The sequence below is a fragment of the Pelmatolapia mariae genome, linkage group LG13 (assembly GCF_036321145.2).
Source record: "Pelmatolapia mariae isolate MD_Pm_ZW linkage group LG13, Pm_UMD_F_2, whole genome shotgun sequence".
NCBI lineage: Eukaryota > Metazoa > Chordata > Actinopteri > Cichliformes > Cichlidae > Pelmatolapia > Pelmatolapia mariae.
The window spans coordinates 8,288,331-8,305,306 of record NC_086238.1 but is presented as its reverse complement, the minus strand read 5'-3'; the positions used below and the strand labels follow the sequence as shown (position 1 = coordinate 8,305,306).

General features: G+C 39.9%; 1 protein-coding gene across 2 annotated transcripts; it reads left to right on the top strand.

The window, feature by feature from the left end:
- The first annotated feature begins 1,415 nt into the window (after nucleotides 1-1,415).
- LOC134639894 (bifunctional 3'-phosphoadenosine 5'-phosphosulfate synthase 2-like) lies at nucleotides 1,416-16,813 on the top strand. 2 transcript variants are annotated; one of them, XM_063491405.1, is made up of 12 exons: nucleotides 1,416-1,807; nucleotides 3,653-3,767; nucleotides 3,850-4,085; nucleotides 4,228-4,366; nucleotides 4,538-4,656; nucleotides 6,192-6,305; nucleotides 6,907-7,018; nucleotides 8,794-8,999; nucleotides 9,119-9,254; nucleotides 11,521-11,789; nucleotides 11,873-12,102; nucleotides 15,529-16,813. In XM_063491405.1, exons 1-12 carry the CDS (start codon nucleotides 1,781-1,783, stop codon nucleotides 15,668-15,670), a joined length of 1,845 nt encoding a protein of 614 aa, XP_063347475.1. In that variant the 5' UTR covers nucleotides 1,416-1,780; the 3' UTR covers nucleotides 15,671-16,813. The 2 variants fall into 2 exon arrangements, with proteins under 2 accessions (XP_063347475.1, XP_063347476.1); XM_063491406.1 differs by lacking the exon at nucleotides 1,416-1,807 and adding an exon at nucleotides 3,420-3,500.
- Nucleotides 16,814-16,976: the final 163 nt, after the last annotated feature.

Below are 16,976 nucleotides of genomic sequence, written 5' to 3'. Positions count from 1 at the left end.
GCCTGAATGACATGGATATTTCAGTGTCTACATTTAGATAAAACTGAGGTTATTTTACTCACCCTAAAAATCTTAGCAACTTTCTTACTTAGATACTTACTCTGGATGGGATTACCTTGACCTCCACTAACACTGAGATGAATATTGGAGTTGTTTTTGATCAGGATATGTCCTTCAGTGTGCATGTTATACAAACAGGTATGCTTGCTCTTTTCCATTTGCAGTGTCTCTAAAATAAAAACATCCTTCCTCAGAGTGATGCTTTAAAACTACTTTCCACATTTGTTACTTCTAAAATGGACTACAGAAATTCACTATTATCAGGTTGTTCTAAAGCTCCCTAAAAGACTGCAGTTGATCCAAAATCCTGCAGCAAGAGTAGTGACAGAGACTAGAAAGAGAGAGCATATTTCTTCTATGCTGGTTTCCCTTCACCAACTCCTTTCTAAAGTTAGTTGTTGCAAACTTTAGAATCTATTTAAAATCCTTCTTCTCACATGCAAGATCTTGAATAGTCAAGTCCCACCTTATATTAAGGACCTCATATTACCATATCACTCCAACAGAGCACTTCACTCTCAGGCTATTGGCTTCCTTGTGATTCCTAGGGTATTTAAAAGTAGAATGGAGGCAGAGCCTCGAGCTTTCAGGCCCATCTTCTGTGGAATCAGCTCCTACTTTGGGTTTGGCAGATATACAGCCTCTGGTTAAGCCTGAAGGTTTCTTTTTTGATAAAGCTTATAGTAATGGCTAGATAAGTTGTCTTTTGTCCTGTCTCCCTACCCTCACCCCAAAACGGTTGTGGCAGATTGCTGCCCTTCTCTGAACCTGGCATGCCAGAGGTTTTTTCCTGTTAAAATGTAGTTTTTCTTTCCCACTGTTGCAGAGTGCTCGCTCAGAAGGTCATCTGCTTGTTGGGGTTATCTCTGTTTTCTCTGTATTCTTATAGGGTCTATACCTTACAATATTAAAGTGACTGTTGTTGCGATTTGGCGCTAAATAAATAAAATTGAATTAACGCTTATATTTTGTAAGGTTTAGAAATGTCTGGCTAGTTGATTACACATCTTTTTCTGTTGCTAAACAAACTTATGAACTCACTTATCGATACTTCTAAACTTTGAAAAACCCCTTTGAAAGACCCCTTTTAAGGAGGGGCTCATTCTCCCATTAGTGCTTCCTTACTGTGCCCTACATTTAATCATTAAACGTGGGCTACATTTAACCCCTTGTTGCCCCATTTTTGTGACAGACCGGCAAAATAGATTTCCAACCAGGAGAAACTTTCTACTTGCTTGTTTTATGACTGGATTTTTTAAAGAGATTTTTTTCATATGGGGTGAGGTGTGGTGTGAGCCAGCGTCTGGACGTGTTGGGGGGGGGGGGGGATGGGAAGACACCAGCGACTTCCTCGACGCCTCAGTAAGAGTGAATTTTACTCCAACGCTTGCCAGTTTGTGGCATTGGGGCGATATATCCAGCTTTACCCGGTCCGGTCGGTTTTGTTCCTCGTCCCGTCTTTCTTGAGGTTTGCCGGTATCCGCTTTTTTTTCTAACGTTGAAGGAGGAGGGCCAGGAGGAGAGGCAGGGCCAGTGGAGTGCTACGTGTCTTGAAAGTCCCTTTTAAACACCCCCCTCCGTTGCCTCTTTCGATTACTATAGCCCAAAGTTTCTTGCTTTATAAGTCGATCCAGCATCCGACGAACATCCAGGCCTGCGTGTGTGCAGCGGTCCGAGTCCGGCGTCCAGGAGTCCTTTGGCGGCATAACACTAGAGCGAAATGTCCGGAGTGAAGAGGCTTCGCACAGTGAGTAGATGTGGAGATAACGGGTCGAAACAGACACCAGAAATGTAAGCTGTCATCAGATTAGCCCCACAAAAAGCGAAATGTACTGTGTCAGCCAGCAGCCCGACATGTGTGCGAACTTAGTGTCACGTTAATAGACTACCTGCTTTAAGCCCTCCTTAAAAACGGCGATCTTACGGAGGTCTGCTGGTCGTGCAGAACAAAAAAATCTTTTTTTTTTCTTTAGGAGTGATTGTTTATTTAAATGTAATTTTCTGCAAAGCAGCGTTCACTGTCAGGCTTTTTTTTTTACTGTCCTGCCAGGTGTGGCTGTTTGTAGACTTGCCTCGACTCTGAATGGGACAGTTGTTGTAGTAACGTATCCATGTCAGTGTAGTTCATTCATAACATAGGGTGTCTTTTGAGAGAGGGGAGAAAGAGGCCCCTGTTAAAGTGCTAGAGTGATGCTGCACGGGAATGCCGCAGACATATGTGGAGCCACATATGAGGGATACACCACTGAAGGGGTGCATCATTACTGACACTGTGTAACACTGATGCAACCACGAAGATTAATCATCAGCTTTCTTGATAAAATCACTCAGTCACTTTTCAAAGGAAGTTGCGAAATAGTTGCTCCTTTTGACATTTAGTAGCTAATTCAATTGGCTAAGCTTTCAGAATTCCCATGCTGAGCAATTCAGGAGCAATTAAACAGTAAGAAATACTCATGTGTCATTTTCTTTGAGGAATTCGCTGACATAGTTATCAGCATTTATCCCCTGTGATTTCCTGAGAAAGAGGATGGAAGTTGAACTGGAGTGAGGGGAGAAGAGTTACACAAGGGGCATTCTTTAAAAGGAATGCAACAACAAGAGAAAATGAAAAGGGGATTGAAATGAAAAGAGGGTAAAAAAAAAATATTAAGTTGGGATGGTATTATTACAAAAGGTATTACAACTTTTAATAGTGAATGATGGGACTTTGTTTTTCCAACCAGTGCCATCATTGTATTCATGATGAGGTGGTGTTTTGGCAGCATGAGGCTGCAGTGGAAGGTGGCTCCTATGTTTAAGAGAATAGCCCTGTTTGTCTAGGCCTCTCCCACAGCGTGTGGGTCTGTATATTTTTCCCATGCAGTAAGCCTTCCATGTCCTTTGATTGATACACACCTTGATTTGTGCTGTGTCAGAGTGCAGGATTTTTACAACCGAGGCTGTGTTAGCACCGGGAAAAAAGGGCTCTTTTCACAGAAGTTCATCCAATGGCAGCTGGAATTCTGTGCAGTCCTTCGGGCTGTTAAACTACTTTCATACTGGGTGGGCATTATAGGCGTAAGGGTGTAGGGAAGAAGGGCGATTGGGTGCAGAGGGTGAACGTGTGGGCACGAGCACTGCCACATCATCGCTTGGCTACAGGCAGCACACTGGACACATTGTCAATTATTCCTCCCCCTCCCTCCCTCCTTCCCTGCATCCCTCATGAGCTTCCCTACCTTCCCATTTATAAGTCTATACAGCTCCATTCATTCACATCCACATAGTTACTTTATCCTTGTAGAACCAGTCGGATTCAGCTAATCTGAAAAATTATATATGACGTGTTACTTTACATGACTTGGAAGTAAATTTAAAAGGATCCAGTGAAAAGCAAATGCTATTTGTTCTATGACATCGTGAACAGCAGGTGATACTTGTCTATGATGTCTATCCAGGTAAATATGTGAACTGAATACGCTCAAACTGAATACTCTCAAACTGAATACTCTTTTGTCTGCTTCTGAGCCTATATATTAAGTCTGTATGTTACAATATGTTAGCCTATATATTTATAATATATTTTGAGCCCCTGCTGCTTCTCTTTTAGAATCTCAACAAGGCGACCAATGTGGTGTACCAGGCCCACCACGTCAGCCGGAGCAAGAGAGGGCAGGTCGTGGGCACCAAGGGGGGCTTTAGGGGCTGTACCATCTGGCTCACTGGTAACTCTTCATAGTTTTTCCACCATATTTAGACTGGGATCAATTTGCTTATTTACTATACCCACCATGCTTTTACCTCTAGGTTTGTCTGGTGCTGGAAAGACTACCATCAGTTTTGCCCTGGAGGATTATCTCGTCTCCCATGGTATCCCCTGCTACTCACTGGATGGAGACAACATTCGCCACGGCCTGAACAAGAATCTGGGCTTTTCTGCCGAAGACCGCGAGGAGAACATCCGGCGTGTTGCAGAGGTGGCCAAACTGTTTGCCGATGCCGGCCTCGTTTGTGTCACCAGTTTCATCTCTCCTTTCGCCAAGGTGAAGAAAGCTTAAGAGTTACATGCTGCATGTGATTATTTAAGGCTGAAATCATTGCCTAACAAAGGTTGACGCTAGATTTTAAGTCGACCTCGAATCAAAAATGCATTAAAATCATGTATCCGTGCTGTTTCTCCCACAGGATCGCGATGAGGCAAGGAGCGTCCACGCAAGTTCCGGGCTGCCATTTTTTGAAGTGTTTGTCCACGCGCCTCTTGAAGTGTGTGAGAGCAGGGATGTGAAAGGACTTTATAAAAAGGCTCGTGCTGGAGAGATCAAAGGTCAGTGTGATGGTACTCACAGCAAGAAACATCTATGAGATATGAAAGTCTTCCCAGACCCTATGAATATCTACAGGCTAGTTCACCACATGTTGTAATTCTGTCTCAGTCAAGTGATTAGGTAGTATTAATGCTGATAGGGTCTGAGTGATATCTGTGGTTTATTGCCAGGTTTCACTGGGATTGATTCAGAGTACGAACGTCCAGAGCGTCCAGAGCTTGTTCTGAAAACCGGAGAACTCTCTGTAAATGAATGTCTCCATCAAGTGTTGGACCTGCTCAAGGAACAGGTATGGTTGCAGTGCAAAAGACTTGCTCCAGACCTTTTAAAGCAGAATAAACCACTGCACAGCCCAGTGTACACAGACACTACCCACAATGTTAATTTATATTTGGCAATTTCTCAGCTGTGTGGCATGATCAAGAGGACACCATATAAATGGTGTAAAGTTATAAATAAAGTTATTTTTTCACAAAGTAGAAATAAATCTTAATTTAAACATGAAGCTATTGTACTAAAATAAGTTCAGTATATTAAGGGCAGCTACACCACCTTAAAAACAAACAATAAGTCTTGATAATTAACATCAATCTTTAAGCATTCTCTGCCCATCAGTGAAATCTTTCACATGAGAAGGAAGTGGTTGGTAACAACTAGCGAGAGGCAATGAACTACCTGGTACTATTCAGTGGTTTTATATTGCAGCAGCAAACAATAGTGATTCAGCAAGTACAGTGTTAAAAAAAAGAAATTAACTACAGGATTACGACTCCCTTTTTTTTAGTGAATGAGCACTATGTTTGCACTTCATGTATGTACAAACATGGATCTCTATCACAAAAGAAAAACTGGAAAAACAGGTGAAGCTCAGACCGTGGCATGTAGAGATTGTAGCTCTTCGTAGAAAAGACACTAACCGACCTTTACACACACACAAACACACACAGTGAAGATACAATTGAGTATTTAAAAGGCCATTGGTTCTGTTGCCAAGCGTCTATCTTTACTGAAGGAAAGGTTGCTGATAGAGTAAATGTGTAAACATGTGTGTTTTTACAGCCCCGGTCGTTGAGGTAACAGGTGACTGATTTAAAAAAAAAAATATCCCGCTGTGTCAACATGAATACGCAGACGCAGTTTGCACAGATTAATCCTGCTGTGTAGAATTACATCAAACAAAATCAGGCAAGGCATTCACAGATGTTTGATTTTACTGAAAGGAGCTTCCATAAACTCAAACGGTGCAGAAAATAAAGTATTTAGCCAATACTATACTTATGAATGTGCTATTTATTTAGTGTGCCGTGTCTGATTCAGAATGTAAACCTGTAATTAGACGCACTGTATGCACCACTCAGCTAGTGTCCAAAGGCGAACTTCTTTGGCTTATGTCACCTTTTGTTCCCAGAATACACTTGGCTTGTTCATCATGCAATTTAAGCTGTTATTACTTTTTCATACCTGAACAATCATGTGACAGTACCTGTCCCTTGGCAGCAGAACATATAGGAGTGAGAGCACAACGATATGTTTTTACTGTAACCGTTTTGCTATAAGGGAAACAGAGTAATCTCTTGAAGGATCTTTCAGTGCAAGCACAAAACATTAAATAAATGCAAATCATGCAAAAAAAGCACCATTTTGCACCAAAAGGAACAAAAAATATGCAGCATACACCCAGCAGTATAGTTTAATCTAAAAAGAAATGTTATTTTACAGCCTTCCGATGCACTAACTGTGCTGTTTAAACTCTTAAAAGGTCATTGAGTCCCTACATGAGCAGCGTTATTAAACTGTGAACATTCACTTTCTTCTTGTATGTAGAAAATTGTACCAAATGAGATCCTGGAGGAGGTGACTGAACTGTTTATCCCAGGTGACAGGGTGAACCATGTTCTGGCTGAAGCAAACACGCTGCCCACCATCAGCATTACAAAGGTAAGTACACATTCTACTGTCACATAGCAAATGAGAAATCAGAGTCAGTACTCAGCATTCCAGACAGCTGTTCATGGGTACGTTCCTTGCAGTGTGGACACTGTGTACTAAGGAAATATTTCCTTTTCCCTGGTTAATCAATAGGGAAATGCTCACGTGACTGTCAGTCAATGTTCTGCAGATGCTAACAGATGTGCAGCTTCTTGGCAAACTTTGTTTCAAACATTGTGAAAATAAAGGTAAATAAATCAGTAATGCTCATTTTAAAAAAAGAAAGTATTTTAAAGTGAATTCATTCTCCGTGTAGTCAAATTGTCATTTTACTCTTTGTGTGTATAGTTGAAATGGTTTTTGTAAATCTGCAGCTCATTTTGTCTGTCTCTATTTTATCGTATTCCACTGGGGTCAATCCTTCCACTGTTAAATTATTCACTTATTTAAAGCAGGCCTACAGATTAACTTGTGAATACCACTGAAATGTGTTTAATTTGCAATACAACAAATAAAATATATGGCTTTCGTGAACTGGAATTGCAGTTTACAAGTATTTTGTCTTATTTTCTTTTCATCCTGCTGACGATGCTGTTTTCTTCATCTACAGCTGGATCTGCAGTGGGTGCAGGTTTTGGCCGAGGGCTGGGCCAGTCCACTAAAGGGATTCATGAGAGAGAGAGAGTTCCTCCAGACTATGCACTTTGGCAATCTCCTAGATGGTAAGAGAAGTAATTAAACTTTCTGATAACATCCCGGGACAACATCTAGACACCACCTACCTGCTCCTAAAAGTGACATCAGGCAGCTGAATTGTGATGAATTCAGTTAGTGTGGGGATGTCAGACTAATTTTACATACACTTTGATCTTATGTGGGCCAGACCAGTGAATCTCCCCTTTCTGCCAGTGCAAAGAAATGTAACTACACATTTAATCAATGAGATATTCTAACATAAGAAAAAGAAGTGCAATGTCAGCAGTAAACAGTAAATGAAAGAAATCTCTCAGCATGACTCTTTTGGCTTAAATGGTAAGAAGTACATGTGTAAACTTACAGAAATCTGTTATTGAATTATGAATGGCGTTCGGGGAGGTCTTTATTGATAGGAAAAGCTGTAAAACTTGTGAAAATACAGTTGAAAGTCCAAAATTCATGTCTAGCCATACATTGGGCCAGATCGGAATCCGCACCAGGCCGATACTGGCCGCCAGGCCTTATGTTTGACACCACTGAGTTAGTATATCATGCATGCGATCTTTTCAGTCAGTCTAACCGCATGTGAACATGTTATCTCCAAGTCTAAGCAAACTGTTCACAACGACATCTAGCATCATTTACGTATCACTTTCAGCCTCAAACAAGCCTAACCCTGGATACAAAGCACAAGTTGAAATATCTGAAATATACTATGTGAACAGAATTATTGGGCCATGCCTCCTAATCTTGAAATTCAGGTATTTTCACTGTCATTGCCAAGACGTGTATAAAATCCAATCTGTCTAATAAACATTTGTGAAAGGATGGGTTGTTCCAGAGAGCTGACTGCATTCAAGCGTCACGCTGTAATAAGATCCTATTGTTGCAGCAAGTCGCTTCATGAAATTTGTTCCCTCCTAGATATTCCATTCCCAAGTGAAAGTGCTTAGGAACAACAGCAGCTCAAGACAGGTAAAGTTACGGAGCAGGCTTGGCGAGGTCGGCTGATGTGAATGGCGTGTAAAAGTTACAGAAGCTCTGCTGACTCAGTCGTCACATATATATAACATAGCATTTGATCTCAGCTGTTTCACTTCTAATTCACAGTAATATTAAAATGTTGGTCTCTCTTTCATTTTCTCCATTCACAATTCGGCAGTGAGATCTCGCTCTCGCTCTATGAGTATGTGTGCAAGGGGTGTAAGGCAGCTCACGCACACAACAACGGGAGAGAAAAGTGAATGCTCAAAAGTGTGGCCACACTTAACTAGGGTTGATGTTGATAATCTTTGTTGTTACAAGTCGGTTACACTTGTGGCAACAAACTTTACACATACTGTAAGTCAGAAATTAAACAATTTCTCTGTTCCTCTTTTCTCTTTATGTGTGTAAATAACACAGGCAAATTATTGTCTGGTTCGTTTTAAAATGAGGCAAGAATGAAGGGAAAGCATGAATGAACCTCTAATTTTTAAAATAAGCACATGCTATTTCACTAAACATACAAAATTGCTCTAAAGTACATAGTATGCATGCCCTTAAAGCAAAGAAGTAACTGTAAAAGATATTATTATTTAATGACAGACCAATTAATTCTTTGACTATTTCTTTACTGTCCAATAATAATAGTAATTATATTTAATTACAGCTCCTGTCTGAGATCACGCTCCTTCTCTTTAAAGTGTTTGTCATTAGTGTGCTGCACCTGTTTTCATATTGTCAGTGTAAAAAAAGAAAACACTTGTAGAATGATAATTACTTGGCTTTGTATGTTTAAGATCGCTTCATCTTCTCTCAGGTGGGGCCATCAACATGTCTATTCCCATCGTCCTGCCTGTTAGCTCTGAGACCAAGGAGAAGCTTGAGGGCTGTGCAGCGGTAGCTCTGGAGTACCAAGGTTCACGTGTGGCTGTTCTCAGGAACCCCGAGTTCTATGCGCACCGCAAGGAGGAACGCTGTTCCCGCCAGTGGGGCACTACTTGTCCACAACACCCGTACATTAAGGTTATAATGCAGATATTAAATGTGTGCGCAGTTAAAAATTTGGAGACTGGAAGGTGTTCTCGTGCCAGCATTATGCGTTTTAATGATGAAAAACTGTTCTCTGCTTTTATCCTTGGCAGATGGTTATGGAAGGAGGTGACTGGCTGGTAGGTGGTGATCTGGAGGTGCTGGAGCGAATCAGATGGAACGATGGACTTGACCAGTACCGCTTTACTCCAATGGAGCTCAGGCAGAAGTTCAAAGATATGAAAGCAGGTGAGAAAATCTAAAGTACAACACTGCAGTGACGATCAGGAGATAGAAAAGTGGCCTTTTGTTTGGTTTGTTGTCAGTAACTTCCAGTGTGTCACATATATTTCTCTATAATAAAGCAGCTATGGTAACCGGTGAAAACATGAAAAAATTAAAGCAGCGTATTTAGCAATACACCCTTTGTCTTTCAGAAAACTTGACTAAGGACCAGATGGAAAAAATTAAATGGTAACTTTAAAGCTGCATGCTGATTTTTGTGACATGTCCTGTGATCAATGGACACATATTATAGTTAGGTCTGTAAGTATTTGGACAATGGCAGTTTTTGTAAATTTGCCTCTGTACACCACCTCAGTGGATTTTACTTCACACAATCAGAATTTGATTGAAGTGCAGACTTTAGTTCAAGGTAACAAAAGTATTCAATTATTAACTGTTTAGCAATTACAGACATATTTGTATATGTACTCCCACATTTTCCAAGGCTAATCAGGAGTTTCATGGGCAGGCCTGTTCTCTCATTATTCCCCGGCACATTAAACAAGTAAAACATCTGGAGGTATTCCAAGTGTTCAGTGGAATTTTCAGTATGGGGTCCAAAGAGATGTTGATGCAAGTGAAAAAGCCCATTATTAGACTGAAACCCAAAATAAACCTATCTGAGTGATAGCAAACACTTTATGATCAACAATCTGCTCAGAAACACCAAAAGGTCTGAGCGATTGCATAGCAACCGCAGAGAAGATAACTGCAGTTGATGACTGCAGAATACAAAATTATATCCAATAAAATAAGAAAAGAGTTGTTTTCCTTAATTTTTACAACACTGGTTACACTTCAGAACTGGAAGGACGATTAGATTTTTCTAAAAGCAACATCTCAAAGAGCCCACATGGTTGTGGAAAAATAAAAACAGGATTAACTTGTACCCAAATGACAGAGGTCATCTGAAACATACCATATTACCTGTTAAACAAGACAGAAGAATATTCACATGTCATTATGGCATGACCATGTATGGTTACAGGTTGAACCAGTTTTTACTGATGGTTTAACTGCCCAATTATTTTTGCGCCTCTGAAAATTTGGGCAAGGTTGCAAAAATAGTTGTTATTCCTTAACAGTTAATGCAAAACTTTTGTTAAACCCCTTGAATCAAAATGCTGAAAGTCTGCACGCCAATCACATCTTGATTGTTGCATCTGAAATCCGCGTGGTGGCAAAACTAAGAAGTGTCTTTGTCCAAAAGCTAATGGAGCTAACTGTATTCCTGAATGCAATGAACAATTACATGACATCATCTGTTTTTACTTTTACCCGCTCACTTTGATGTGACTGCTTTGTGCAGATATTGTTTTACCTATTCATGTTATCCACAATGCACTGTTTATTTTGGCCCTTTGTGTTTTTACTATGCTGAGGTTTGTTACCGGTGTGAGAGCATGGTGTTATCTGCACTAGGTGGACAATAACCTGTACTTTCTTATTGTTAACAAGCCCAAAGCAAAAAGAAACCAACAGTCTGTCTCAGTAGTTTCCATAGCATGCCAAGCCCAAACCTGTTTGTCCCCACCTAAGAACATTTTAAAACATGTGATTCCTTAAAATAGCTTTGGACTGTTGTTATAGAAAACATCAACGTCAAACAGAAGGAAATTATGCATTTTGGGGGCTGTGTTTAGTATGCTAAGGAGTAATTAATGTACATAGGACTGACTTAAAATAAACACAATGCTATTTCTTTCATGCTTGTAATGTCACCCAGTGCAAAAGTTTAAAAAAATGCTGAATATGTGGTCAAAGTGGGAAGCATTAAGTCTTCTTCAGTAGCAAAGCCCTATAGGACCAGTTATTAAACAGCAGATTAACATAACTAACAAGTAATGCAGATCTTGTAAGTGTGTGAATGTATAGCTAAATTTTATGTTAAACCCACAGTTAAACTACGCTTTATATATATTTGTATAGATAGATATAGAAGGAGGAGAAAATGTGAGTGGACAGTATTGTTGGTTTTTAGGTATAATGGGATTTGTTGACAGTAAGAAAAATATAAAATTCTATGCATCTGTCTGTCATCACACACCACCAACATTTTTGTTGCTTTTGTTCTGATAAAAGTGAATTTGAACACTATGATCAGGGTGTATTTGAGTTCTGTTAAAGGCATGGTTCGCATGTTGGCTGTGACACATATTTTGGAAGGCATGATCATGAAGCGCGTGTGTCTATTGTATGTTAATTTTATTATATGCTCCTCTGTCTTTAGATGCGGTGTTTGCATTCCAGCTGCGTAACCCGATCCACAATGGTCACGCCCTGCTCATGCAGGACACCAAGCGGCGACTGCTGGAGCGAGGATACAAAAATCCAGTCCTCTTACTTCACCCGCTCGGTGGTTGGACCAAAGACGACGATGTGCCTCTGCAGTGGAGGATGAGGCAACATGATGCTGTCCTGGAGGAGGGCGTGTTGGACCCAGCCAGCACCATTGTTGCCATCTTCCCTTCTCCTATGATGTATGCTGGACCTACAGAGGTGAGCAGCAGCGGTGGCTTATGGCTCACTCAAAGGTTTTAAAAAATACGTGTGCATGTGATATCAACTTCAATGTCTTTCAGGTTCAGTGGCACTGCAGAGCCAGAATGATCGCCGGAGCAAACTTTTACATTGTCGGCCGGGATCCTGCAGGTATGCCTCACCCAGAGACTAAAAAGGACTTGTATGAGCCCACCCACGGTGGAAAAGTGCTGTCCATGGCCCCAGGTCTCACCTCTGTAGAGATCATTCCCTTCAGGGTAGCTGCCTACAACAAAACTAAGAAGGCTATGGACTTCTATGACAAAGACCGGTGAGTGATGAAAGATCTGCAGGTTTTTCTTGTAAGTTGCAGTCAATATTGAACCTCAAGGGGTCACACACTTCTAGAGATGCGAAATTAACTGCTAAAGCCCCGTTCAGACCAGACTAAAGACCGGTCAGTGACCCCCCTACTAACCACCTGAAGTAATCTGAAGTTAGCAAACACTAATAAAACAAAATACAAAACCCGATACTTGATTGTATATAAGCGTCTCAAATTTAATTGCTGAAAAATATAATTCTACCCCTCCTTCATATCTAATGGATGATTGCAGTATTCAGCTTCCTTTCACAAGCTAATGGCCCATATATGAAATGACAGACAATTATAAATATACGCATACATTCACTTAGAGCTATAACAAGGCTATTATAGTTAACTAAAACTAAAGTAAAAACTAAAACTAGATGGTTAAAAACCATTGTAATTAACTAAAATAGAAACTAGACTTGAAAAAAAAAATACAAGGGACATCTTGTGGGCAACCGCTTTCAAATAGTTGTGTTTTTATTGTAATACCTGTTCTAATTTTTCCTAAATCTCGCCTCTGACATGTCCTCCACACAGCAATGATTAATAACAACTAAGACTGAAACCAATAAAACTAAACTAAAACTAAACATTATTAAGTAAATATTAAACTCAAATGAACAAACTCACTCTGGAACTTAAACTAAACTGAATTAAAAGCAAAAAGTCAAAACAAAATAAAAATAAAAACTAATTATATGATAACTCTATTTATAGAATCACTCACACACAATTACTGACCTTAAGCGCATTCAGGTTTAATAAACAATGCTATTTAGAATATAATATTTATACTCTGAGACATATATATGTATATATATATATATATATATATATATATATATATATATATATATATATATATATATATATATATATATATATATATATATATATACAGTCAGGTCCATAAATATTGGGACATCGACACAATTCTAACATTTTTGGCTCTATACACAACCACAATGGATTCCAAATGAAACGAACAAGACATGCTTTAACTGCAGACTGTCAGCTTTTATTTGAGGGTATTTACATCCAAATCAGGTGAACAGTATAGGAATTATGACAGTTTGTATATGTGCCTCCCACTTCTTAAGGGACCAAAAGTAATGGGACAATTGGCTTCTCAGCTGTTCCATGGCCAGGTGTGTGTTATTCCCTCATTACCCCAATTACAATGAACAAATAAAAGGTCCAGAGTTCATTTCAAGTGTGCTGTTTGCTTTTTGAACCTGTTGCTGTCAACTGCCAGGATGAGATCCAAAGAGCTGTCACTACCAGTGAAGCAAGCCATCATTAGGCTGAAAAAAACAAAACAAACCCATCAGAGAGATTGCAAAAACATCAGGCGTGGCCAAAACAACTGTTTAGAACATTCCCAAAAAGAAGGAACGCACTGGTGAGCTCAGCAACACCAAAAGACTAGGAAGACCACAGAACACAACTGTGGTGGATGACCAAAGAATCCTTTCCCTGGTGAAGAAAACACCCTTCACAACAGTTGGCCAGATCAAGAACACTCTCTAGGAGGCAGGTGTATGTGCGTCAGAGTCAACAATCAAGAGAAGACTCCACCAGTGTGAATACAGAGGGTTCACCACAAGATGTAAACCTTTGGTGAGCCCCAAAAACAGGCAGGCCAGATTAGAGTTTGCCAAACGACATCTGAAAAAGCCGTCGCAGTTCTGGAACAACATCCTATGGACAGATGAGACCAAGATCAACTTGTACCAGAGTGATGGGAAGAGAAGAGTATGGAGAAGGAAAGGAACTGCTCATGATCCTAAGCATACCACCTCATCAGTGAAGCATTGGGGTGGAAGTGTCATGGCGTGGGCATGTATGGCTGCCAGTGGAACTGGTTCTCTTGTATTTATTGATGATGTGACTGCTGACAAAAGCAGCACAATGAATTCTGAAGTGTTTCGGGCAATATTATCTGCTCATATTCAGACAAATGCTTCAAAACTCATTGGACGGCGCTTCACAGTGCAGGTGGACAACGACCCAAAGCATACTGCAAAAGCAACCAAAGAGTTTTTGAAGGGAAAGAAGTGGACTGTTTTGCAATGGCCAAGTCAATCACCTGACCTGAATCCGATTGAGCATGTATTTCACTTGCTGAAGACAAAACTGAAGGGAAAATGCCCCAAGAACAAGCAGGAACTGAAGACTGTTGCAGTAGAGGCCTGGCAGAGCATCACCAGGGATGAAACCCGGCGTCTGGTGATGTCTATGTGTTCCAGACTTCAGGCTGTGATTGACTGTAAAGGATTTGCAACCAAGTATTAAAAAATGAATGTTTGATTTATGGTTCTTGTTCTGTCCCATTACTTTTGGTCCCTCAAGAAGTGGGAGGCACATTTGCAAACTGTTGTAATTCCTACACTGTTCACCTGATTTGGATGTAAATACCCTCAAATAAAAGCTGACACTCTGCAGTTAAAGCATGTCTTGTTCGTTTCATTTGGAATCCATTGTGGTGGTGTATAGAGCCAAAAATGTTAGAATTGTGTCGATGTCCCAATATTTATGGACCTGACTGTATATATATACATATATTCACACATATGAACACATATATGCATATATGAACACACGTATATGAACATTCACATATACTGACATTCATTTACCATGTGGTATTTGATAAAGTCCTTTGTCATCCATGTGCTTGTTGAGACTGTCTCTTTCTATTCCAGAGTTTGGCTCCACACATAGAAACATAAAATAAAACTGTAAAAAAGTGTGGCACAAACATGAAACACTTTCTTCATTCAGTGAACTGGTTCTTATATAGCACTTCTCTACTCTACCTGAGCAATGAGAGCACTCTATACAACACGCGTTATTCATACAAGAATGTTTTTCCATGCTTAAGTGTTTTCTATGTAACATTCACACTCCAATCAATGCATCTGAGAGCAATGTGAGGGTCAGTATCTCACCTAAGGACACTTGGCATGTAGACTGGAGTAGTCAGGATTCAGACTGATTCTGATTAGTGATGACCTGCTCTAACTCCTGAGCTACAGTTTTAGGTGCAGCTCTCCCCTCACCAGCTGTTGAAGGAATACACATTTTGAACGACAAAGGGTAGTAGCTCATTAGTACTTATTTGGGTGTTCTTTACTGAACAGTAAAACATTGCATTGCCTTCTACACACTTTTACGGCAAAAACTTCAGGGCCAAACTAAAAATTTCACAAAAATCAGACTGTACGTTATTAGGCTTGTGCATTTATATGTGTTTGTGTGGTAGTTGGTATTTGTGTCAAGATCTAATCACGGCGCTATTATAGAATTTGCAAATTTTGATTTCTAATAACCTGTCCTTCCCACTGTATACTCCCTTTCCCCCATTCTTCTACAATTTCTCAGACACAACGAGTTTCAGTTCATTTCTGGCACCATGATGAGGAGCTTGGCTCGGAGCGGGGAGAACCCTCCAGATGGTTTTATGGCCCCCAAAGCCTGGAGGGTGTTGGTTGAGTACTACACCTCTCTTCAGAAGAAAAACTAATCAACAAGCTCATGAGCAACTATCCATTTTATTCTTTAGGATTATTTAAGGTGGGATGGATTTTTATTGGTGCAAACTGCAGGGGTGGGAGTTTTATCTTCACCAAATCAAAATATGAATCTCATTCCTGTAAAACAATGGGGAGATTTTGTGATTATATGCATATTACCTTAAGCTATGTGTTTTAATAAATTAAATCTAACTTGAATTTTTTGTATGACTGTACACATAGGAGCACATTCCAAGACAAGGAAATCTTTATATATATATGCATACATGAGACACTGAAGGGCGCACGACAAAAAACATGCACATTGAAGTTTTTATTACCTTTTTAACATAACAACTGTATCACTGTATTTGTATCACCTGAATGAAAGCTGTAGTCTTATCATTGCACACAGTGCCTACATATTATAGATGCCATTGTGTTAATCCCTCATGTTAATCTTTCATATTGTTATGAAGTACTACAGGAATTTATATATATAAAATGTGTCTTTGTGTTAAATGTCAGTCCTATAAAACTGAATTTTTTTGTTGTTGTTGTTGTTTTTTGTCTTTAAGATTTCTGTGACTTCATAAAGATTGCATATGCATTCATATTATAGGATCTTTGGTCATAGGAAAATAAATGTAAAATGAAATAATAAAAACACTTATTTGTTATATGACTATTTAGCGACTACATTGCACAGAGATGATATGTACTTTGAACAAGATGATTCAAATGTTTTCTGCAGTACCTCTGGCCCGATTGTGACTGTGTGGCCCTGGTTGTGCAACAATACTTACCTCTTCTGTCTGTACAGAGTGCATGTTTATCAGTGCTGTATAAGGTTAAAGGTCTGCCGGATAACTCCATTTAACGGATTGGCGGGGGGGTGTATAAAAGAGTCCGGTACCAGGTGCGGCCGGAGCTGCGAAGCCAAAAGTGCAATGCCGCCATCTGCTGGCAAAAATGTGTAGAGACGAGAAAAAAACGTAAATGTGTGTAAAAGGGCACAATCGAGTTTTGGTTTCCGCCTTAACAGCTAAACTCAGTGACAGCGTATTGTATTTATTTACTGAGATGGACACAAAGACAGTCAATTATCCCTGCATGTTATCCTAAAACTTCCAGCTGTTCTTTTTATAAGAATAAACCGGACTAACAGCAGTCACACTGTCATTTTGTGCATTAAGAGAGCTCGGGTTTAGGCTCTGGATTGACTCTGCTAACTAGATCTTTTATAACAGATTAAGGAGAACATGAGACGCTTTCAAATTACACTTAAGAGATGGTTGAGCGAAGTTAGAGGACTGA

What these genes read in the sequence shown, in the direction of transcription:
- LOC134639894 (XM_063491405.1), top strand. Translation starts at nt 1,781, where the DNA reads ATGTCCGGAGTGAAGAGGCTTCGCACA. An exon ending in CTGTACCATCTGGCTCACTG is followed by an intron (nt 3,768 to 3,849) that starts GTAACTCTTCAT and finishes TTTTACCTCTAG; the next exon opens with GTTTGTCTGGTGCTGGAAAG. An exon ending in TGGACCTGCTCAAGGAACAG is followed by an intron (nt 4,657 to 6,191) that starts GTATGGTTGCAG and finishes TCTTGTATGTAG; the next exon opens with AAAATTGTACCAAATGAGAT.